The 25,963-nt window shown below is 48.5% G+C and overlaps 1 protein-coding gene across 1 annotated transcript in view; it reads right to left on the bottom strand.

Annotated features, from left to right (window-relative positions):
• Window positions 1-25,963, bottom strand: part of LOC119387660 (receptor-type tyrosine-protein phosphatase N2) — a 580,933-nt gene that overhangs the window by 64,947 nt on the left and 490,023 nt on the right. Inside the window, exon 15 of the mRNA XM_037655122.2 lies at window positions 5,215-5,357. Coding sequence (XP_037511050.1) covers window positions 5,215-5,357 — 143 coding nt within the window. The remainder of the gene's footprint in view (window positions 1-5,214; window positions 5,358-25,963) is intronic.

Below are 25,963 nucleotides of genomic sequence, written 5' to 3'. Positions count from 1 at the left end.
ATGTACGGCGCGTCAGACGCCAAAAACAAAATTTCACGTGTGTTCCGAGTTGACAGAATGAGTAACAAGCAACAGAGCGCACATCCGAGAGCTTCGCACGCAAATACCATGCCTTAGTGATCAGTAATGAAGCGAACGTATACGTACACATGAAAAGTGACACCCGGTACTGTCCGCAGTGCACGCGATTTGCACAGGGTATACGCAACAGTTGGGCATTGCGAAGCTTTCCTAAAGAACACGCACAAAGAGCAGCATGCGTAAATCGACTACACCGCTTGCACGGCGAAAAACAAACAAACAAACAAAAGGCTGCAAATTTTCGCGATGCGCGCATGCGCTTGCAAACGTCGCAACGGAAATCGCGAAATGTTTCGCTGCGCCTTCGCTAGGAGGCGATGCGGGTGTTTGCAATGTGGAGGCTTCACGAATGTGACGTCAGGGCCTCTCCTTAGTATTCCTTCCTCCATGAGTTAGAACCAGCAAAAGAATACATTATGCCTGAAATGTGTAGTCACGCTGTTCCTGCGCTGTACGAGGGGAAATATTCCCGGGAAGGCAGCAGAATATTAATGCTCTCATAACCGTATATGAACACGTGGGCGCACGTTAAAGACGTTCGGCTGAACAGCGCGTTACCTTTGGGATAACTGCTCGTGCTAATGGCTGCGCCTTGGTTACGTTCTAGTTCGCTGTCAAGGTGTTGCATTTTCTGAACTTGCGATTATTTTTCACCAATTTGGATCATTTATTTTCTCACTAACAAGAATACCAGTGAGAGGACGGTCCCAGTGATAATTTAGGCAGTGCTTGGTTAGAGCCAACAGCGATAAGTGAGGAATACTTGAAAGAGTGAACTGAATCATTGTAAAAACGTGGCCACATGTTCACCGCCCGTGCCAGTCCTTTAGAATCGTAATCACGTGGGAACGACATCTGCAACTCATTTCCCCGTTTTCTTTCGATGTACTTAGCTGCATATTACTTTGTTGAAAGCGAGCGTGATTTGCCCGCTCAAAAGAAGAACAGGGCACGGATGAGTGATTGACAACGATGAGGCAAACAGCCACTCTGCGAATGACCAATGACGCAGTATTTTTAAACGCACTGCGACTGCTTAAGCATTTGACAGGAAAATAAGACGAACATAAAGGAAGCAGAGACAGCTGATGGACGCAAACGAAGCGACAGGAAGAAAGAAAGCGAGAGAAAAAAAAAAGACGAAGACACGGCCGCAGCGGTCGTTCTCTCATGCTACAGCGTACACCACGATGTTCTCGGCTCCTCTTCGAACCGTTTCAATCAATACCCGAGGCTCCGCCGCTAACAGGAAGCTACAGCTCTTCAAGCCTTCTTTTGCTACCTTTCTTTTTATTTTTCTGTCGGCTCCCTCGCTCTCCTTCTAAGAAGCTCTCCCGTAGCGGAACTCTATGCGCGATCGGCCTCTCTTAAAGCTCGTGCCCATTCACACAGCTTGCTTATATTTTTACCGACCATTTCTTTCCTCATTGCTACAGGCGCCTCGGCAGGCTTGCAGCAATGCCTTTAACACTCGTTTCCGTGCAACTTTTAACGCAAATCCGGCGCCCGCATGCATAATTAAAAGACAGCCGGCATCTCGCAGAAGCGCCCCCCCCCCCCCCCCACAGACACACACAACTTGGATAACCACCTCTCTCTCGCATTCCCTTCTCACTGCACCGCTCCTCCTCTGTTCCTCCTCCACGTTCCCGCATCCCGTTGTTGCCGATATTGCTGCTACTGCTGCTGCTGCTGCGTACGCCTCTCCTTATACGCAGTCGTCGCGTGCAGGGTTGCGGGCCTGCATTCGATGTTGTTCTCTTTTTTTTTTTTTCGCCTGTCTTTCTTTCTGGTTTGCTTCGAAGGCGGAACCCGCAGGTACGAACACTCGATGCTGCTCTTGTCGCTTCCCGCGGCAATTATTTTACTTCTAATTGCGAGCGAAACTCGCATCGATACCGCCACTGCCGCCGCTGCCGGCATCTGCTTGCTGGAAGATTTCGAACCGAAGCGCCGGCCATGTTTCACCTTGTTAGAAATGGCTCGCGCACTGGAAATACGTCGGCCAACGGAATAACCGGGCTAGAGTTCGGTCATCATAACTCAATGCGATTCACTGCAGGAGAAGTTTTTATATCTACCTTTCTTCCTCTCTCTCTTTTCTCCTTCTCGCAAGCAGTGGAGCTAACTCTTTTCCTCATCTTCATCCGCGATGCTCCAGGTTGGATCTTGTGCTCGAATGAAAAGGAATAGCAACAACTGCTGGGGTGTTACGTGCCAGAGCCACGATATGATTATGAGGCACGCCGTAGTGGAGGATTCCGGGTCAATTTGGACCACCTGGGGTTCTGCCTAAATGTAAGCACATAGGTGTTCTTTACACAGTTCGGTCTTAGCGTCAAGAACAAAGTTTGGAAAGCTAGACGACAGGAAAGAGTCGTTTTCCTGTCGCGCCATGAAGTACCACTAGCTTGTATGAAGCAGAAGTTCAGGGGACGATGGAATCTTGAAGAGATGACAAATTCTTGATCACGGGCAGTCGCTGGAGCAAACGTTTCGACAAGCGGTCTTGTCGAAACGTTTGCTCCAGCGACACATCATGTTCAAAAATTTTTCATAGGTTGCATGAAGTACTAATAGCCTAAACATTGTCATGAAATACCAATTAGCCTGCATTGACCCCATCGTTCACTCTAGTGTTCTTTGCCTCTAGCCCCCATAGAAATGAGGCCGCCGTGTCCGGGAGTCGAACCCGCGCCCTCGAGCTTAGCAGCGCGACCCCTTTTCGTGCTAAGCTACGACTGAAAAGGAAAGTCGCTCTCGACTCTCGCCTCGTTATACAGCATACGCGCGTCCCTTTCCCGCATGCCTGTTCCTGACGCCATTCCCCTTCGTCCAGACCCATACGGAATGAAACGGTGCATGCTGCTAACAGAACGCGGTTCGCATTGAAAAAAGAAAACGAACCGAAACGATTGCCACCGCGGGAATAGAGTTGGCGCTGGAAGTGGGGAGAACGCGAGCAATTTCCACGAGGAGGAGCAGTGTGGCGGGCCGCACGGCCACGCACAACTTGCCGCGAGGAGAAGCCATTTGTTTGGATTGCCACGTCCGCCTGCCCATTTGCGTCTCCGTTGGCGCGACGACCGCCACCGACCGCGCAGAGTCGGGCACTACATACTGCAGACCGCCGCTGCGCGACGTGTCGCGTTGCAGTGGTAGCCCAGCAAGCATGCCGCCTTTGCCTCGGATTTCGAGCCCCGGTGGGGCATCGCCTAACAAGGGGCGCGGAACAAGCGACGAACACGTTAACTCTCGCGCGCACTTGCGAAAGGGCGTTTTGTAACAACCTTTCTTTCTCTTTTGATACCTCAGTTCGGTTTGTTTTCTTGTAGGTTCGGCTTGGAGAAACGTAGCACGTGGGTGCGTATTCGCCATTCTCGTGCCATTGTCAATATGCGAACTACGATGCCTATATCCATATGTGTGCCCAGGATTCTCTATTGAAAGGGCGGGGGGGGGCGGGGGGGGGAGTGTTTGAAAAAGCAAGGAGGTGAAAACGCAAGGAGCGCTCGTATCTGCTAGCAGAGGAGCACGCGAGCGCGAATGTCTGCTGGTGGTGTAGGGCCCTGGCGTTTCTGCCCACGGCGACAAAATCGCTGGAAGGTAGAGGTATAGAGCCTCTCTGTATACCGCTACACATAGAGCTCCACTTTAAACAATTACGGGACAAGTACGACTCAATAAAGATACGAGGCTGGCTTGTCACCCCCCTGAGAAGGTTAAAAAGGGGGGACGCCAACCATCCCTCCCTTTTTGCGCACGCCTGTGCCTATGCCTGTTTCCGTGTGGGCCACAGAATGAACTCAGCGGGAGAGAATATCGACACCGAAGCTCGTCGTATGCGTGGACGCCTAAAAAGTTGACTTCACTCAAACCGAGCTGACAAAAAGAAAAAAAAAATAAATAGAATAGCAGTGACCTCTGTAGAAAATGAAGTTGATTAGAAGGCTTCCTGAAAAACGGAAGCTACAAGAAAAGCGTTGCACTGAGCAATCGACGAACCTGGTACTCTTGATAAGCAAGAGCGGTAGCAAAACTCTCATCGCGGAAATGAATGTGCGTGTCCGAAATGGTGGGTTAGGCGCGTGACGGTGGTTTAAGTGAAGAGCTTAGGCTTGGTCACGTGTTGCTCAGTTCGCGGCGGGTGACCAGCCACTGTGGTATACCGGCTCACCTACTCCGCATAATAGAACCCCCACTGGAAATGTGGCCGAGAAGTCGTCACGTGACACGCTCGTTTCTACGCCCGGAATTTCACCTAAGTACAAAGACGCAACTTTGTATGTCGACAATAAACTGGTAGACGCATGCCTAAACAAGGAGATTGACCCAAGGTCGGATCATACTTTGAATATTCCGTAAAAAACGCGAAAGCGGCAGCACTAGAATACACCGATATGCGATGATCGCATGTGTCTCTGTCTGCGAGCTTGCTTACCCGAAAATTCAAAGGCAATGGGTACATGTATTTAGCCTAACCACAATATAAAACATGGATAGTTTTCAATAAAAAAAACGCAAGTCTGCGGGGGGGGGGGGGGGGGGAATTAAATGAATATAAACTACCAAACAGTACGAAGAACTTGTCACAAAATAACACTGAATACAGTAAAAAATTATTGCAAGTTTATCATACGTTTGACAGTGTCCAACAAAGGAGAGTTTATTGGAAGAAGATCTCCTTCATAGATAAGTTTATTCAATGTTATCGATACCATATCTCTACTCATTCCACTGGCATCGTTTTTAGGCTCTGCCTCATTTGAAGCGAACATCTCTTTGCCATGGCGAGCTGGTGCACGAACTTCAAGGCAACGTACGCGCTGGTCTTGCATTTTTTCACCATTTATAGCCTATTATTTCTTATCTCAGAGGAAAGAAAGCTCCTGTTTTCTTTTTTTTTTTGCTATGAAAATGTGCAATTTACTAACCAATCGAAACTCGCATTTCTCATTACTATCTCTTAAACGAAATGTAAAGTTAGCTGGCCAGCCACCCTGCTTGTCGGTTTTCCCGCATGACGTCAAAGGTGGCTTGGACGTATAAATAAATCAAGGAGAAGGGTAGAAGGGAAGTTGACCCGAGGACAGCCTCTTCCCGCAAAGGACAACGACGAAGCGCATCTCTCACCAGGATGACGTAGACGACCTGGAGCCGGGCTGGGACGGCTCGCTCTGGGACAGGCTGCTGACTCGCTTGGGCGACTGCGTGGCCACGTGCACGGGCTCGGTGCTCTCGTGGCTCTTGGCGGCCATGCGCTGGCGGCACAGGTCCTGCACACAGCACAAAAACACGTCGTGAGGACTCATAGCAACGACTCAGGGCAAAGACTCGCAACAAGGACTTGCAACAGACAGCAAGGACTCAGGGCAAGTACTGAAGCAAAGACTTAAGGCAAGGACTTGCAATAGACTTATAGCTAGGATTACAGTCAGGGTAAAGACTCGAAGCAAAAACTCAAGGCAAAGACTCGCAACAGACTTACAGCTAGAATTACAGTCAGGCTAAAAGCTCAGGGTAAGGACTTGCAGCAAAGATTCAAGGCAAAGACTCGCAACAGACTTACAGCTAAGATGACAGTCAGGGTAATAACTCAGGGTAAGGACTCGAAGCAAAGACTCAAGGCAACAGACTCGCAGCAAAGGTTAACAACATCACAGCTTTTGAGAAATGCGTTGAACGCCAAGACATGAGTAATAGTGAAGGTTCCAGTTTTGCTGAAACGGGTCAAATATTCTAAACATGTCAGAGTTTGATCCACTAATATCACGCAAGAGTATTGTGTGCGTTCACGTGTGTGCGTGTGCGTGTACAGCACATTAAATGTGAATCTAAACATCCATCGAAGTTTGGCAGACCAGTGTAACTTGTAATTCTCGTTGCAGGTTTCATGGACGGATCTCCCCGAGTTACGAAAATTGCGAGCTTAGCCATAGTCACATAAAGGCGAGGTTATGTCGACTATTATTCCAAGATGTAACTTTTTTGTAACGTGTGTTTTTGTAGATATTTATCCCAAAACAAGAGAGTGATGAAGTGACTCGAGTATCGCACCAGTGACTGTTTCATGTGAAAAAGTAAAAAGAGCAAGAACAATAAGCAAGGTACAAAGCTCATTGCTTGTCTGAGCTACGTGAATGTAATAGCACAGATTCTTCTAGCTGTCCGGTGTGGCGCATACATTTTATAGGCATAAAAACAGTAATAAGATTCTAGGTTAAGCTTTCGTATAGCAGCTCTAGCAAAAAAAATGAAGGTATTTTGAAAATAATGTTTGAATAATGTTGATATTACGGGACGGGCTTGCACAGACGTCGTCTGCCCAACTGCTACACTTTGCTATTACCTGCAATTTATATATGGCTTGAGACTTCCAGGTGCCTTATAAACAATTTCAGACTTACGCATTACAATCATTACATTACACAGGCTTGAGACTTCCATGTGCCTTGTAAACAATTTCAGACTTACGCATTACAATTGAGAAACGTTTCTTGGGTATGGTATGGATAACTTTATTGATGTCCTGAGGATTCAGTCCATGACTGATGCGGGCCGCTCCCATGTCGGGACAGAGAGGCCAAGCCCTTCTGCCGCCACACAGGCCCTCTGGACAGCCCTGAAACGACGGATCGAATCTACATAAACGATTGTTATATTTCTTCGGAGTGCTCCGCGGTGCTTTAAAGGGGCCCTGCAACACTTTTCGAGCATGCTCAAAAAGCGCTGCCGATCGGTATTCGAGGCTCCCGAGAACACGCCAGCCAAATATTATAGCGATGCGCACGGCCTGGAATTTACAATAAATTCTCAAAGTCAGCTGAAAATCGCTCCCTCTTCTCTCGACAAATGATGTATTAGTCCGCAAAATATGACGCGATTGTCGGCAGTTCCACCATTGGCTGATGTTATAATCACGATAACACCCTCATTATTACTTTCGTTGTTAATTTTGAGTTCAATAAGTAGATAATATGTACGTTTATATTATGTTATCGCGTTAAAAACACCGAACAAACATTAATATTAGCACTTCCGGTCTCACCGACAGCTCGTCTGCTCGTAGTTGCGTGGTTCCGTTTTCTTCGCCATGCGCAGTGCCGAAAACGCGAATATTTCTGTGCTTTTGACCATCGCCGGTTGCCGTTGAGAGTGGCAGCCGTTCGAGTGTTGCCTCGTCAGCTGAGAACTGCATCGTCGGCACGTTCTCACGACCGACCGAGGCACGGGCGCAGCGTGTCTCCGATAACAATGCTGGCGTCCGGTAATGGCGGCGCTTCGGGGTCGTCTGCCAGTGCCGTCTTACGAGGCGGTGTATCGGAGTATGGGCCGAAACCGATCTCAGCTGTCATTCGTTCCAAACGAGCGCGCACGTTTGCTTCCATGGTTGGCAGAGCGATGAAAACACTACGGCGTTCGAGGTGCACACCCAACATTACCAAACCGACGCGCAGTTTTCAAGCACGCGCGATACACAGCGCGATCGACTCCGCTCGACGAGAACGACGCAAGCCGACCGGAAGTGGCGGCACAGACCACGTGGTTGCGCCGAGACGCCAGAGAGAAAAAAATGAAAAAAATGCCGCCGGCGCTGACGTCGCCTCCTCGCACCTCCGCCCTCCCTCCCTCCCCTCACGCCGCGCGCAGCTTTCCGCGCGCTCGCTGCGTTGAGTTGAGAGAGAAAGCTGCGGAACGTGATCTCTATAATTTGGTAACACCACTTAGACTTGACGGATTCGAAAAATTTTTGCGGCATATGGCTCGTGAAGAGTCATACGTCAATAATGGGACTATTCCAATATAACAAAGAAAGGTGTTGCAGGGCCCCTTTAACGTCGTATTACGCTACTGATGTGTCGACCGCGGGACGGGATAGCACTTACCAACTCATACACTGCTATTGCCTTGAAATAGGGAATTCGCTTGCGTGCGCTAACGGCAAATGCGAAGAGACCAGCGGTCACCTACTTGGCCACTGTTCCTGCTTTCGATAAACAGCTCCGGACTATCCCGTGTATGTTGAATAGGCCTGATAACCAGTCGCTTACGGTGTACAAGAACTCGAGAACCCGACCTTGCAGCTGATCAACCCAAAAAAGCAATTCGAGCCCTTCTGCAACACTTGATGGCAACTGACTTTAAGAGCCAGACAGTAGCTACGTTGCGCAATGCATGTTAATCTAGGCTCGAGTTCTCTCTCACTCTCTTGCATTTTCCCATTGCTCCGCCGGCATGTAGGGTAACATGCTAAAAAAGGAAAGTTAGTTATCTAGTTCACTCCCTGCCTTTCTTTCATTCTCTCTGTCCACACATAACAGTCATCACAGAAAAGACTGACGATGTTATAGCTACTTTCACGCTGAGTACACGCGTCAAGAATTGAAGTTTTCCCGGAGAAAGGCGTTTCCAGCGAGCTGCGCGCAACGCGCGCCGATGCTTGCGCGCTGCATTCGCGGCCACATAAGCCGAAATTATGCGCGATTTAAACGGTATATAAGCAACGTGCACTAAGCGCGAGATTCAAATTAGGGGACGCTATAGAGTACGCTATAGCAAGAATCAGTGCGCATCTATAGCGTATGTAATAACCGCGCGTCCATTTTTTTGCGAGAGTTTTCCGGGCAAAACGAGTTACTAAAGAGCTGGAAACGCCCCTGATGAAGAGTGATCTGCGCCGGATAACCCTCGCCTCGCATTTTTTTTTTATCATATACGGAACGCGTGGGAAAACGAACATTAGCATAGCCGGCACGGCGTTCGGGACTAGAACAAAGAGAAAAATAAACCGGTAAGTGAGCGCGGGCACATTATAGTTTTTATTTTTTTCCTCCTTTGCTTCCGTTCTTTTGATGAGTGCACGCGTCAAGAAATGGCCGCGGAGGCAGCCTCTTTTGGCAATCGATCAATTTTTGGGCAAAAATCCGGGAAGTTTTTAGTCGGTCGCCGCGCTCTCCCCTCTAGATGATGCATGAATTAAAGAAGAAAAAAAAAACGACCTCATAGAATCGGCAAGTACGCTAGTGACAACAGTGTACCAAGAGCTAAGCGCTTGGAGCTTCGCATAACGAGCCATTAGGCGCGTAACTGTAACAAAGTAGACACGACGTAACGCGTGCTCATTCGATTGAAGAAAGTTGGGTGTGTTTCAAGCTCGTTGTATTGTGCTTCTTTTTTCGGTATCCGGCTCATGTTTAGTATAGGTGAGGAAAAAAAAAACATACAAAGTTTCTTGATTAACTCTAACTAAAATTTTCGGTGACCATGTAGTTCACTGAAATGCGTTAAATAGCGCTATTCCGTAGCTTTTGGTGCGGTGCGAGGAATGCGAGCTTCGGCGAGCTTCCGCTCCCTTAGATAAGAGAACAAGGAAAAAGGAAAAGAAAAAAATACATTCGCAATCCACTTTTCAGTTATGCCGACGTGCACCAGCAATGACGTCGGTCGATCGACAGAGACAAGAAAACAGAGCGCGCACAAAATCTATTGCTTGCCTTGAAACTCGACGCGGAGAGGCTTCGGAGCAAATTCTGAAATCATCGAGGAAGAAACGACAGCACGAAATGAGGTTTCACAGTCGGCGACTTCGACGGAGTCACGGTGTGTAGCGTGGAACACAACTCCTTTAGATATCCACACTCGCCAAAAACAAACAAACAAAAATAAAACACTAGAAAGACCGCGTGCGATGCGCGAAGAATCGCCACACAGAATATTTTACAGATGGAACAGCACTGGGGTTTCACCGGCATCACACGTCCTACACAGACACCAACAGAAAAAAAATGCTTAAAACAATACAGAGTTTCTGATGACGCACACACTGACGACGCCGCGAGTCGCCCATGGCACACGTCAGCTGGCGTCGCTTAAACGTTGAAACGGAGACATAGAAGAAGTGACGCGAACTTATCGGTATCGTGCCGAAGAACAAGGGACTCCCCCGACAGCACGAACCATTGCGTACGCTGCGAAGCGAGCGGCATCAGCAGCACGTCGTCAAGCCGGTCGCAACGAAACTACGCGGGAGCGGCGGCGGCGGACGCCTGCGCCCGCGTCGGATACGAGTGAACGGAAACGGAAGAGAAGCCAAAAGAAGGGGCGTGTCGACGACGACGACGACAAAGCGACGCACTTTCACAAGCGGCGGAAGCGATGACGCCTATGGTCCGCGGCTGTTGTGCTGCGGACGACGTCGCCTTTTTGATGGCCGCGCGTCGCTTTATACGTCAGCGTGCGTCAGCTTCAATAGCAAAGCTGCCACCAGCAGGCACAGTTGCACCGACGTGACTGCCCTTAGTCGTAGTCAGTACTTTATGTTTTATTCCTCTCTTCTTCTCTCTCTCTCTGTCACTATCTCCCTCTCTCACAGACACTCGTAGAATCGAGCTGCACGCTTTTATCTCAGCACCACAAGTCGTAGGATACGATATAACCGGAGAGGCCAATGACCTCAAGCAGTTCTTAGCGCATAGCTACGTGACTGTGTAGCACGTGAGAGATTTCCTTCTTTCTGTCTCTCGCTTTTCCTGAAGGAGCTTTAATAGATGCCTTTCCATCTCGTCATGTATAGTAACCACTTCGGCCTGGGCGGTGCTAGTGGCAAAGCCCTTCCACTGCCTCTTAACATTTTCCCTAAATCATGCTGAACTTTGTTGACACGTTACGCTGCGTGTAAACCCAATATTATTCATACCTGTGGTTTTACGAGCCACAACCACGTTTTGATTATGAGGCAGGCCGTATGTGGAGGGCTTCGGAAATTTCGACCACCTGGGCGTCTTCAACGTGCACCTAAATTTAAGTACAGGGGCCTCTGCCATTTTGCCTCCATCGAAATGCGACCGCCGCGGCCGGGATGAACTCCCGACTTTTGGATCAACGTATCAACCCAAGCGCGAAAGACAGAAACGGCTAAAAATATGATACTATTCGTCGAAACTAATGCATTTAGAAGCAGCCAGAGAACCGCTGCAGGCAAAGCATGAACACACGTTCTTTGATACTGTGCCTCGTACCCTTGCAAGTACTTTCTTTTTTTCACTGCATGGCATTTCCATGGCTGTAAAAAGAAAAAAGAAAAAAAAAGAAACACTATGTCTTGTGCAAAGCGTAATCCCTGAGTTCTATGGGAGTTTCTATCGATCGATCGAGTCCTCTTCTTCGGTGCTGCCCCGGTAATGCGTTCCTGCCATGAGGACGGCTTGATCGCTGTGGTTAACTGTTGTGCGCTCGAAGACGGGGAACTGTTGGAGCCGATGCGTGAACGTGATCCTTTTAAACAATCCGCCTGATGTCCTTGCGGTTGCTTCCTCTTCATTCGATGCACGACAGTATCTTTACAAGACAGAGTGAATACAAGGTATGCGTGCGTAAGCACCTTGTAAGATGAAGCGTCAATTGGCTAGTGAAACTGGTGTTTGGGTGATTTTGTACAGCTTCATTTATAGTGACACCGTGTTAAAATGACGCGTACAAAAATAACAGAAGCAAATCACATAGTTTCAATGGGTTAAACGTCGTGCATTTTCTAGGCTGCATACCTCTTATAACACTCGCACGATGTTCTGCCTGTTCGCCTAATCGCTGGATTGTCTTTGAGTGACTTGTGTTCCTTAGACAAAAATTACCGCTACTTTTTACCACCTATTACCTTAAAGGGCCCCTCACCAGCCTCTGAAGATATAAAAAACAAGCGCAATATTCTCTCCTGGCGTGTGACGTTTATGTAGTATACATACTCTCTATTCTTCCATGTACGAGAAATATCAGATGTAAATTGTCTCCTGCACTGTTTTGCCACGCAGCCGCCCATCCGTTCTTCCATGCCTCGCATGACTATCGTGCGCGATAAACTGATTTCACTTCATTTTCTGTGTTTCCGACTGCGCAAACGAAGATAGCGTGTATGATGAGCGCGAAATCTTGGTAGGGTGAACGCTAAGTGCTGGCATGGTACACGTACTTTAAAGAAATAAGTGGCGAGGGGGGAGATATGACCTGTAGAAAGGGTAGCGAAGGCGAGGAGGAACCCACTCCCTCGTCTTTGAACGCCGGGTGGTGAGCGGCCCTTTAAGAGGCCCTGAAGATTTCGCTCAGGACTTGTAGGCCTTGGCAATTATCACTTGAAAGAAAGGAAAACAAAACGACGAAATAAAGAACGCCTGCATGATTCAAACAGCGCAAGCTATACGTAACATTAGTGCAATAGAGGTCGACTTTGACAAGCGATTTTGTCGCTGAATCAGAGGAGACGTCGCTATATTTGACGAACCAAATGCTTTGCCAAATTCAGTTTTTGATCGTTGCTGGAAAGAAAAGCATCGTTCGCATGCTCATCATTGTAGAAACACTTAGTAACTTTTACAGGTACGTAAACACGAACTCTCCACCACACATTTTTTTAGCTCGCGGGGAGTTAGCGAAGCACCCATCGTATTCCCGTTTTCTCACTTTAATTTTTTTCCCCTGTGAAAAGCATCGTTACCTGCACAGCATACGCGACTCGCGATATAGGAGGAATGCAAAAACCATGCCATACACGCTAGCCCACTGGAGAAGTTCGAATGTAAAAAAAAAAATAAATGTTGCATAAGGATAGAAGATTGCGGGCTCAGAGGCTTAAGCTTACCCACACGGCACGTACCGCCAGCAACCACCACGCGTGAACCTCATAAACGCCTTCCCGCACGTAGGCATTGCATTTTTGCGGGCACGGTGACACATTCCCGCAGAAGAGCCGTCTCAAGATGGTCGAAGGCAAAAAAAAAAAGAAAAAAAAAACCTCGTTCCTTTTAGCGAGCGACGGAGACCACGGAAGAAACATAAAGATAAATGAAAACTAAACCGGCGAAGCCGGCAAGCTGAGAGTTAGTTTTACGCCGTTGAGAGAAAAAACAACCGCAGCAAGACAAAACGGATACGGAGGTGCATGAAAATCAGGGAACAGGCTTTGGCACTCAAGAGGAATCCTCCCCCCTCTTTCTGGCTTTACACTCCTCCGGCACGCAGAAAAAAAAAAAAAACCCACGCCGTCGCCGCCTCCAACCAACCAAGAAACCAACGGGTGGCTGACTGCAGCAACACGCACCACAACCCAGGCTCGATTTCTTGGTTCGCACAGAGCGAGCGGCGGCGCGAGCGCTCTTAGGCCTAATCCCCGAGGAGGAAAGGGAGGCAGTCGGCGCGGCAGTGAGACGCGCAATTCGCGCAAATCCCGCGTAAGCGGCCCCTGCACGCGTACAGCGTCGCTTCTTCGGCTCCAAACCCGTATACACGCGGAGGCAACGCTGCTCTGCGAGAAACAGGCGAGGCCTGAAGAAGGCGCGTATAAGGAAACTGCGCCGGGGGTTATTCGAGCCTCGGGTGCAAATTGGAAAAGCGTGCCCGCCAACCTCGGAAGCCCCGCCGTGTACCTATCCTTAACACCCCCTCCCCTTCCCTCCTTCCCCTGTACTGTGAGCTACGTTCCGGGGTTTATAAGACACGAACTCTGAATCACGATCTCGACACACGTTTTTCCTGCTTTTGTTTCAATTTTGCTTTTTTCTGTTTCAAACTTGGCTGCGAAGTTAGCTCCACTAAATTTGCAGCTGCTACTCTAAGATTGGAGAGCCGCCGCTGCGGCAGAGACGATTATAGCATGCGCGCACACACAGACGTTAGACCGTTTCACCACTTACGCAACACGTCTGTGTCATTAAGGAAAACAAGACTCTCTTGTTGCGCGACGATTACTTCCGTTCGACGAGTCTTAATACAAGAACACGACGCGTAGTCCATATGCTTTATAGCTTGCAAATGAGCTTAAAAGCAAGGGTTGCTTGGAGTGACGCAGCAAATAAGTACGGGTAATAAGAAAACCAAGAATAGAAACAGAATGTTTATTTCATCCCCTTGGCTTGACTCGAGTGGGGTCTGCTCACAGTGCCCTTTAGAGGAATTTTGTTAATACAGGAAGCCCAACTGTTCCAACTGAAGAACGCACGCTCAGGTGCGAAACTTGAACGTACCGGTTTATCTAGGTTTAGCGCTCTACTTTCGCGTACACGTGTACGTCGAGTTAAATGACCTTCGACACGTTCTCGTTCGCAGTGTCGCAACACTCGTCAAGCAGCGTCGTTTCCTTCTTCTGGTACTGTTTAAAAACAAAGACAAACAAACCGAAACAAAAACAAAAACATCAAGCAGTTCCAGCGCAGTCGATTTGTCAGCGTCACGCTAAAACCATAATAGCAGACGGTGCGTCGCTTTACAAATAGGTTTTTCAAAAAACGTAGTAAATAAAAGAAATAAATCGAGAAATATGACTTTGTACCGTACCGTGTGTATAACATTGCACTGACACTGCGGACTCGCGTCATCGCTCACACAAATCTGACCCGAAAACGCCAACACGTAAAAAGTTCGCGAGTAAAAAAAAAGAAAGAAAGGAAGAAAGAGTAGCGCACTGCCACACACTCAACTTCAACCGATGATTGATGACCCTCGCCTGGATGCCGAGGTATGTAGCGCGCGATTTTAAGCGAGGTGTTCGCGCCTTGTACTTCGGGGCTTTAGCCCCGAGTTCTATCCCACGCTTCACGTGCTCCCAACGCCCCACGAGTAAAACCACTCGGCGATACAGCGGCTAATATCCCAGCCGTGTCAAACATAGATATTAACTCCGATATTTTCATCTCTTCTCATCCTTCTTTATCTTTGATGTTGTAACCTTCTCAAAGAAGGGTCCCGTTTACTCTGGGCTAGCCACCATGGCGAGCACGTAATATTGTAAACCTACAGCCCTGTCTTTTATTTTGTTTTGGTGGTCTTCAGTTTATCAGGAGCTGTGAGCATTATGGATAATTGAGCTGCGCTTCGTCTTTGAACGGTTTTGATTAACTTTGTTAGGTCCGTCCGTTATACACCACCGAATGAGGGGAGCCAGGGGTATCCGAGGGCAGGAATAATTTGCTGGCTTCATGATTAAATAATTAAAAAGAATAAAAGAACTGAGAATTAAAATTTGCCGCATGTGTCCAGCGGTAAAGTCGTGGCGGTTGGTTTTGGTATTGGATAAAGAAGATAAGTGCCGTGGGGAATTCGACGAGGGCGACCAACTGCACCACTAGTTGCGGAATATGCTAGCAGCGTCATTGTCGTCAGCCAATTGTCATGGCCGATGCAGGACGAAGGCCGTTCCGAATGACCTCCAATTTGGCTTAATTCGAGTTTCACCGGCGGACGGACAGGTGTTCGTGATATTCTAGCAATATAAAAAGAAACAATGCATTCAAGTATAGGCAGTCACAGATAAATATTCAGTGACTGCACCTTCGCATCTTGGGCAAAAGGTGTCGTTTTTTTTTTCCACAAGTGAAAACATATGTGAATTATCAGCATCATCATCATCAACAGGAGCCTGACTGCGCCCACTGCAGGGCGAAGGCGTCTCCCATGTTCCGGCAATCAAGCCGGTCCTGGCCTCGCTGCTGCCATGTTATACCCGCAAACTTCTCAATCTCATCCGTCCACCTAACTTTCTGTCTCCCCCTCGCGCGTTTCCCTTCTCTTGGAATCTGTTACTTTAAATGACCAGCGGTCATATTGCCTACGCTCTAAAGCCCTACCCAGAGTGGCGTAGGCAGAAATTTAATTCGACGGGGGCACGTTTTCAGTCAGTATAGGGGATCGCGGAGGCAAGGGTGGTCGAGTGTCATCTTGTGCTCTGTACCCATGGCAGAAAGAAATGTCGGGAGGGGCACGCACCCGGTGTGTCACCCCCTGGCTACGCCACTGCCTGCCCATGCTCATTTCTTCTTCTTGGTTCCGACTAAGATGTCCTTAACACCTGTTTGTTCCCTAACCCACTGTGCTCTATTCTTGTCACTTAAGGTTACATCGATCATTTTTCTTTCTATTGCTCGCTGTTTCGTCCTCAGTTTAAGTGAACCCTCTTTGTAAGCCTCTAGGTTTCTGCTAGGTAAGTACCGATAATATGCAGCTGTTATATACCTTCCTCTTGAGGGATAGTGGTAAACTACCATTCAATATTTGAGAATGCCTGTCGAATTATATTCATGCTCCACGAGATCTATTCTCTCAAAAAGATTCTCCTCTAAGGCTACCACGTCAGCGCTAACAGGCAGAAAATACGAATACAAAGGGGCTCAGTGCATTTCATAGTTATATATTTCTTATGGATACAGCGAAGAAATCTTCAATGTTCGGGAAGTTACTCGCATCCTCTAGTTTTATTCTTGTTCTATATATCCAGCATCGTGTCGTTGAGCTTGCTGCCTTCCAGTCAGCCAAGCCAATACTTTACGAACACGTTATTTCCTAGCTGGCCTTAGCCTCTTCCAAGGTGAAGTTTCTTTTACATGAATAATCGCCATTGTCATTCTTATCATCATGTCCCCTCCAAAACGAAGGTTTAGCCCATTGATTTGCAATCACCCATGTAATGCGGCATTTTACAGCGTTCTATACCGTCAGGTTTCTTCTATTTACCTCACATATTAGGTCTCTGCCTTTTTCGACTGAGCTTCTGTTCTTTTCCCATCTATTCAATTGTGAAAGACCACTGGCTATCTGCATGCCCTAAAAGTTACATGGAATCCCCAGCTCCATTTCTTCCTTATAATATCGGCTACCCCAGTTTGCTTCCCGTTTCATACCTCGGCATTGACAATAGCTCTTGATCCTAACGCCCGCTCCGTGGTCGGGCCTGTATCCAGTTCAAATTCGCGTCCGTCGCCGTCGAGCATAGCAGCATGCAGCCAATCTGAGCTGTTTGAGAAAAAAACAACCCGGCTTATTTTGGAACGCTCGTGCGTTTCTACAAGGTAGTAGCCTAACGCCTGCGATACTTGCCACCATTCAGCCGATAAACGCCCAGGGTGCACCGTTGATGCTGCACGCGTGTTTACGCAGCTATGGACATAGAAATATGGGACGCCGCCTCAGGCCTTGCGCATACATGCTAGAACAGCGTGTCCATCTGAAGTCTCCGAGGCGCGCTTGTGTACGGTCGTCGTAGAGCGCGCCCAAAAATAGGAAGCGGCCCGATGAGATGCGCACACTCGAGCAGCGCGGATCGGAACAACACCGCGGGACAAAAAGGAAAAGCTTACGGGATTCACGTCATCCCATTGGTTGCGTGTGATGCCCTCGGGTGCGGCTACTCGATTACCCGTATGAATACGAGACACCGAAGAAAGGGACGCGCGATGGGGGAGATGAGGGGCTACGGGGGTGGGAAGGAGAGCCGGAAAGCCCGTGCAAGGGATGTGAGGGCAGACTTTCCCGTTTCATACTTGGGCAAACAGGGAGGACGCGCCATGCCCTCATGGCATGTCCGCGGTGGCGGCGGCGGCGGCGGCCACTTCAAAATCCATTACAATCCCCTTTCATCCGGGAGTCTCGTCGATGGCTGCGCGCGTCCCGGGCTATCTCTGGTAGGATGATGCGCGAGCGTCTCTCCACTGGACATCCGCGTTACGAAATAGGTAAAAAGACATTCTCAGGATAAGGGAAGAGAGGGAGGCAGCAAGTTGAGGAGCGAGCCCTTATCGATGTGCGTCGCAGGTCAGAATAGACATCCGTAGAAAACGCAAATATATAATCGGGCCCGCCTTATACGGGAGAAGCTTGTATATCTGGTGTAAGATGAGGCCTTGAGGGGTGACCCACTCTCCATCTTTCATCATCTCGCGTTCTCTCTATCAAAACGTCCTGTACAAAAGTGATTCAATTTTCCGGTTCCATGCCCGCCGGTACACGCCCGAAAGCCATAGTAAACTGACCCCTCGGGTGCGCGCTTGGACAAGCGCGAACGGACACGCGTGCGTTGGGTTTCGCTCGGCGCATCACGTTGGCGTCGCCGCCCGATGTGTTCACAACGCTTGAATGTTGGTGAGCGCGCGCTCTCGTCACAGTTTGTTTGTTTGTTGACTTTATTTCCTTGCCCGCGTTCTCACGGGTGCGAGATGAGACCGGCAGATTGTTGAAACCTCTTCACGAAATCATCACCGGTCAATTTTCTGGCGGCGCTTCGCGTTGGGCGCCCGTGGGCGCGTGCTATGTGTGTACCAGCAATACTCGCCGACCTTGTAGTAAAGCGGCGTGTCCAAATAAAATGCGCGGCATCTGGTGCTTATTGAGGGTGCCTAATGGATGCCGAAAGTATCGTGTTGAAGGACTTAAGCACAAGCCCGCATACTGGTTTGGATTGCGATCCGTCTTTTCTTTCTGTCATGACAGCGAATACTGTGTTACAATGAGTCATATGCTGATCGGGCGTGCCGCTTGATGATATGGTTACGGAGATGTTTGTTGACTGAACAACGTATAGGGAATGATTAGCTCGCGACAGTTTGTGCAATAGTGCATAAGGGTGCTTGTCTGGCTTCCTTTGCCCTTGGGCGGCAGCGTTCGCTCCCTAGTACATATGGGCTCGATCAGATGCACAGTGTTAGCGCACCCATATGGCATGTCATAAATGCGTATGCCATGTCGCTCGAATTATAAATTCTGGATGTGCCTGCGGGCAGAATGCGTTATCGCCGCTTTATATGCGAAGCAGCTTTTGCTCGGGGCTGTGCCCGGCATGGGTGGTGGAATCCGCGCTACACTGCGCATGCGCCTACTCTCTCTCTCTCTGTGATGCGGTGCGTGTAGGTGCGTGAAAGAAAGAAAAAAAATTGATGAACGACAGCAACGAAATAAGAAGAAAGCTGCTGTGACACCGGCGTATAAACCACGAGAAGAAAACGAAGAAGAGGAGCGACGCGAGAAACTCTCGTGGCGCGAGGATCGGAAAGAAAAAAAAAGAGAAAGAAAAGCAAGGGCGCGTGGAGAGAGGAGTGGAACGGAGACAACGGCGGAAGAAGCAGCCATGGTGAGAAGAAATCCTGGCTCCTGCCGATGGTTTAAGCCTTCAAGCTTATTGCTATGAACGGTGGACGCAACGTCGTGTACGGCCGAACAGTGCACCTAAACGTCAGCGATCCTGCGAAGTACCGACGGAACGCGTTCGCAACACACCGACTGGCTACCTGATGCCGCGTGGAACCTCTAGCACCGAGACGAAGACTTCGGAAAGTCGCTTCTGGGACGCTCTGGTTTCCACAGCGAGGTGCTAACGGTGATGTGCGCACATCGACTTTTCTCTCTTCTTTTCTATTAACTTTGAAGTGTTAGATAATACCCTTGTACTTATTGTGTATGACGCGAGTGTTGTGTTGTATATCGTAGATAAAGCGGGTGTTGTAAGAATTTATATTCTATGTATGTGTGTGTGTGTGTGTCAGAGAAAGTGTGCTTCGTCCTAATTACCTGTAATTGGGAACCTGCTACGGTGGATATTGCACACCGTGACGGTACACCGTGACATTTTTGGCGTCCGCTGGACAGGACGAAGCAGTTCTCTGCCGCACAGGCACATAGCAGAGGCAATGGACACGCGGACATTAGTCGAACTTGGAGAACGAGTAGGCTTGTCGGGGGCAGAGTTGAAAGAGTGGATGGCACAGGAGGAAAAGCGTCAGCGTGATGAAAGGGCGTGTGAGCGTGAAGCTGCGAAGGAACGCGATCTGCTTGCTGTGGAGCGTGAGAAGATAGCGGCCGAACGGGCGTCCGCGGAACGAGCGCGAGCCGAAGCAGAGGAACGCAGCCTTCAGCTACGTATAAGGCTCGCGGAGTTAGACGCGGCACGAGAGGACCGAACGCAGCAGGGGGAACCGAATGAAGGCATACAAGCGGTTCGTTCACAGACGATAAATCCGCGCAAATTTCTCCCGCAGTTTGAGGATGCCCGAGACGACTTAGACGCATACCTCAAGAGGTTCGAGTGCGTTGCGACCAGCCAAAGCTGGGACAAATCGCAATGGGCGATCGCGTTGAGTATGTGCCTCACAGGAGAAGCGTTGAAGGTGTATGGTAGACTGCCTCCTGAGGACTGTCTAGATTACAGCAAGGTAAAGATAGCTCTTCTAAGGCGTTTCCGTTTCACGGCCGAAGGTTATCGTGAGCGTTTCCGAGCATCGAAACCAGAGAACGGGGAGTCGGCTACCCAGTTCGCATCTAGAATTAAAGGGTACTTCGACAGGTGGATTGAGCTCTCGGAGACTCCCAATACATTCGATGGTCTGGTCGAGTTGGTCGTTAAGGAGCAGTTTTTATCTAATTGCAACAGGAAGCTAGTGACTTTCCTCCGCGAGAGAGAATGTTGCACATTGAACGCTACCACAGAAGCAGCCGATATGTTTATGGATGCTCAGCAACAGAAGAACTTGTTATTATTCAAGGAAGATTCGGAGGGAAGCAACACTCACAACCGAAAACCTGTCCGCGATGGAGAAACTACCATCACAAAGTGCTTCATATGTGGCAGACCGGGGCACACGGCTCCAAACTGCCGTGCCAAGACGAAAGCACCATTTTGCGCGAAGTGTCGTCGACAGGGGCATGAGGCGAAACAGTGCACAGAGAAAGGGTCACGACGGGACGAGGCATCTTGTCTTCTCGAAAACTCCCATCCCGCGTCCGAAGATACGGTGAAATTAGGGCATCCTGAGCCTGGGTCTGGTGAAAGGACGACCGAAGAAGAAAATCAAAGGGCTTCTCTTGGTGACATGATAAGCACGTTACATGAGCAATACAAAGGAACTCACCAATTTAGCAACATGCCTGTGACAAAGGGTTTGGTAAATGGGCACCAGGTCTCAATTTTGCGTGATACAGGCAGCAATACGGTTGTGGTGCGCCGCAGCCTGGTGCCTCGAGGATCCCTTACCGGCGAACATCGGGTTGTGATATTAGTTTATGGGTCTACTCACGTTCTTCCAGAGGCCCGGATCACTTTGTCGTCACCTCATTTTACAGGAGAGACATTGGCGAGGTGTATGGAATCGCCTATTTACGATGTGATCCTAGGGGACATTTCAGGAGCTCGCGAACCGAACGACCCCGACCCCACATGGGTATGTTCTCAAAGCAAGACAACACGTGGCGTACTTCAAGTGAAGGGTTCGGCCTCGGGTGACTTACAGGCACGGGACGTTCTCGCAGTTGCTAAGGTCCCAAAGGTTACGAATATGCCAAAAGCTAACTTTGAGAAGGAGATCGTGACCAAAGATGTTCTTAAGAGAGCACAAAGAGAGGATGCTAGTTTGAAAAATTGTTTCCAGGCGATGAACCGAGAATTCAGTCGTAAAGGGAGAAAATGGAAGTTCTATCTATCGAAGGAACTTTTATACAGACGTTACGAGTTACCAAGTGGCAAAGAATTCCAACAAGTAGTTGTTCCCGCTGCTTTTCGACAGCAGATTTTGGAGACGGCACATGAAAGCGCCTTAGCTGGACACCAAGGGATCAAACGGACCACCGATAGGATTCTAGAAGCCTTCTATTGGGCCGGAATCCAAGCAGATATTAATAGATTTGTCAGCTCGTGCGATAAGTGCCAGCGAACTGTGCCTAAAGGCAAGGTGGGAAAAGGTGGATTGGGCAAGATGCCTGTTATTGATACGCCCTTTGAAAGGGTAGCAGTCGACATCATCGGCCCCTTGTCCCCCCCATCTTTGACTGGAAAGCGCTACATCCTGACAGTCGTAGACTTTGCCACGCGGTATCCGGACGCAGTCGCACTTGAGAAGACTGATTCAGTGTCTGTTGTGGAGGGACTAATCCAGATTTCTTCACGAGTTGGTTTCCCACGCGAGATACTGTGTGACCGAGGTTCGTATTTTACATCAAGCCTAATGAGAGAGGTCAACGACCTGTTGTCTATTAAACAACTGCGAACTACCCCGTACCACCCGATGAGTAATGGGTTGGTTGAACGGTTCAACGGAACTCTGAAGCTAATGTTAAGAAAGATGTGCCAGGAAAAACCAAAGTCTTGGGAAAGTTATTTGGCTCCCCTCCTTTTTTCTTACCGGGAAGTCCCACAAGCAAGCCTAGGATTTTCTCCCTTCGAGTTGCTCTACGGCCGGCACGTACGAGGCCCTCTCACTGTGCTGAAGGAACTGTGGACCGAGGATAACCTCGACGGGGAGGTGAAAACTACCTATGAGTATATCCTCAAGTTAAGGGAAAAGCTGGAAGCGACGACAAGACTTGCTCATGAGAAACTCAAGGTGGCACAAGCGTATCAAAAGAAACATTATGACTTGCGCACTTCACGTCGACAGCTAAAGGTGGGAGACAAGGCACTCATCTTGCTGCCGACAAGTCACAACAAGCTGTTACTACATTGGAAAGGCCCGTTCCGTGTTCTTGCAAAACACAATGACGTCGATTATCTGTTGGACCTTGGGCACAAGAAACAATTGTTCCATATAAATATGCTTAAGGCGTACAGAGATCGTGAACCAACACCCCAGACAAATGTGGTAGCCAACTTCGTGGCAATCGAAGACTCAGGCTTCCCAAGTGAAATCCCCACGCTTGAGGTGAAGCATGACGACAATGTCTGTGTGCCACTGTGTAAGGAGTTGACCAGTGCACAACAGCACCAGGTGAACGAAGTCCTGAGAGACTACAAGGAAGTGTTTTCCAGCAAACCCGGTGCGACGACACTGGTACACTGCGACTTACAACTGACCTCAGCCATTCCTCTGAATACCACACAATATCCCATACCTTTTTCCATGAAGCAGGTCATTGAAAATGAAATACAGGAGATGTTGAAACTCGGCATCATTGAAAGATCATCATCCCCGTTCAACTCTCCCTTGGTATTGGTGAAAAAACCGGATGGCTCATATAGAACGTGCATCGACTTTCGCCGCTTGAACGACATGCTGATCCCAGACGCAGAGCCAATACCCCGCACCGATATGGTTTTTGCCGAAGTCAGTGCAAAGCGGTATTTCTCGAAGTTTGACATGGTCAAAGGATATTGGCAAGTACCACTCACGGAGCTGTCGAAGGAGAAAACGGCGTTTTCAACAGTATCAGGTCATTATCACTTCCTTTTCATGCCTTTTGGCATTAAAACTGCATCGGCAGTTTTCACTCGTTTGATGAGGAAGGTATTAGATGGCATACCAAACGTCCAACACTACATTGACGATATCTTAGTGGCGACCGACACGTGGGAGGAACACCTGCTTACGTTAGAAATGATGTTAAAAAGAATCAAGAATGCTGGGCTTACTATAAAGCCCGAGAAGTGCCAGATTGGTGCGAGAGAAATTACATTCCTTGGACACGTAATAGGCTCAGGAGTGATTGCACCATTACCAGCGACTCTTCAGAAAGTAATTGAAGCAGAGCGACTTCAGACAAAGAAGCAGGTTCGAGCATTCCTGGGCCTAGCCGGTTATTACCGTCAGTTCATTGACCAATACGCTCTAATAGCTGAGCCGTTGACGGAGCTTACACGGAAGCAAGCGCCAAACATCGTCCAGTGGCCCGATTTTTCCCGTGCGCCCGATTTTTCCAAGGAGTTTATACTGCGTACAGACGCATCAGACACCGCTCTGGGGGCTGTTTTAATGCAGGAACACGAAGGTAACCTTCACCCTATCTCATATGCCAGTAAACGATTACTTCCAAGGGAAACCAAGTACGCCGCTATTGAGCGAGAATGTCTAGCTCTGGTGTGGGCAATTCGCAGGTTTTCCCTGTATTTATACGGTCGGCGGTTCACAGTACAGACGGACCATCAACCATTGAAATATTTAGCTAAGGCTAAATTAGAGAATTCACGCATACTACGCTGGGCGTTAGTACTGCAAGAGTTCGATTTTAGGGTCGTGCACATCAAGGGAGTCGAAAATTTGGGAGCAGACTTTCTAAGCCGAGTATGATGAGTACTTTACAGCCTCTTACAGCCCTTGGTTGTTTACGGTGATTAGGCATTCATGCTACAATGAAACCATGTTTAGAGCAAAATATCCTTGCTAGCACAAGATGTTCTGCGTTTGTTTACCTGCTCGTAGTGCCCACTGTTGTATAGTTAGATTGTGTAGGTCATAGTGGATGTCACTTGCGTGCAGAAGTGCTATTCATGCTGCTACTCAACACCATCTTGGTGTTATGCATGCCTCTCATTTTTTCTTTGCCTGGTTTTTTTTTTCGAAAAAAAAAACTTGAACTCCGGGGTGATGTGATGCGGTGCGTGTAGGTGCGTGAAAGAAAGAAAAAAAATTGATGAACGACAGCAACGAAATAAGAAGAAAGCTGCTGTGACACCGGCGTATAAACCACGAGAAGAAAACGAAGAAGAGGAGCGACGCGAGAAACTCTCGTGGCGCGAGGATCGGAAAGAAAAAAAAGAGAAAGAAAAGCAAGGGCGCGTGGAGAGAGGAGTGGAACGGAGACAACGGCGGAAGAAGCAGCCATGGTGAGAAGAAATCCTGGCTCCTGCCGATGGTTTAAGCCTTCAAGCTTATTGCTATGAACGGTGGACGCAACGTCGTGTACGGCCGAACAGTGCACCTAAACGTCAGCGATCCTGCGAAGTACCGACGGAACGCGTTCGCAACACACCGACTGGCTACCTGATGCCGCGTGGAACCTCTAGCACCGAGACGAAGACTTCGGAAAGCCGCTTCTGGGACGCTCTGGTTTCCACAGCGAGGTGCTAACGGTAATGTGCGCACATCGACTTTTCTCTCTTCTTTTCTATTAACTTTGAAGTGTTAGATAATACCCTTGTACTTATTGTGTATGACGCGAGTGTTGTGTTGTATATCGTAGATAAAGCGGGTGTTGTAAGAATTTATATTCTATGTATGTGTGTGTGTGTGTGTCAGAGAAAGTGTGCTTCGTCCTAATTACCTGTAATTGGGAACCTGCTACGGTGGATACTGCACACCGTGACGGTACACCGTGACACTCTCCCACTCTCCTCCTTTACGCAGGTGTTCGGTCGCCTTCTCTCATCTCCTCCCCCGCGCTGCATCCGCGGCGCAGCCTCTCCTTCCACGTGATGCAGCCGCGCCGCAGCCAAATACAGCCTGTAACCCACTATCTCCTGTCCCTCCCCCATTTCATGCGTGTATAAGCGCGTGCGCTCGGTCGGCTTCCGTCATTCTCGCTTCGTTCCCGTTCAGATGAGTTGTAACGTCAACGTCGGCGCCACTCGTTCACTCGGCGCTAACGGAAAGCAACGCTCAAACACAACGTAATGATAACACATACTCAAAATACAAACCTCACACACTAACGGAAACGCCGAGTGAATGTAAAGGAAACTTGATGTGCGCCCCCAATGCTGCCTCGCATCCCATCATGGTTCCCTTGAGTGGGAGATGGTGTAATTTTTTACTAGGAATAAAGCTGCATCAATGACTCCAGTACTGATAAATATCATCCTGAGCTGTGACCAGAACTAATTGTGTGCGTGTGGTTCAATCTTAAGTACTATCTATCCCTCTTTTTCCTGTTTATCTTTCTAGTTATTTCCCCGCCTCGCAATATAGTGAAGCCAGCTATATATTTGTATTAATTAACTTGGCTGTCTTTATATTAATTCATTTCTCACTCATCTAAACCGGGAGCGTGGCTACGAAGCTTATTTAAGTAAATAATAATAATTGCTGCGGCTTGACGTCCGAAAACCACGACATGATTAGCTTATCTAAGTAAGGAACAATATATGATCGAAATCTTTGCTTTCGGGCAAAAGTTTTTGCGTAATTATAATGGGGGCAAAGCATTCCTCATTAGTTATGTGATAGTTATTTACTCTCTATTTTTCCCGCCTCTCTGTGAATAACTTCTTCTTTTATTGGGGGCATTTCTCATAAGGCATATATGCAGAATCTTTTAACTAAAATAAACGCGAAATTAACGCACGTGGTCTATGTGATGGAGATAATGAATCAATTTTCTAATATATGAACTTTTTTTCGAAGCTGAATGTTTTTATGCTGAACGCACTTGG

The sequence above is a fragment of the Rhipicephalus sanguineus genome, chromosome 3, assembly GCF_013339695.2.
Source record: "Rhipicephalus sanguineus isolate Rsan-2018 chromosome 3, BIME_Rsan_1.4, whole genome shotgun sequence".
NCBI lineage: Eukaryota > Metazoa > Arthropoda > Arachnida > Ixodida > Ixodidae > Rhipicephalus > Rhipicephalus sanguineus.
The sequence above is the reverse complement of the archived record's forward strand: the minus strand, read 5'-3'. Positions and strand labels throughout refer to the sequence as shown.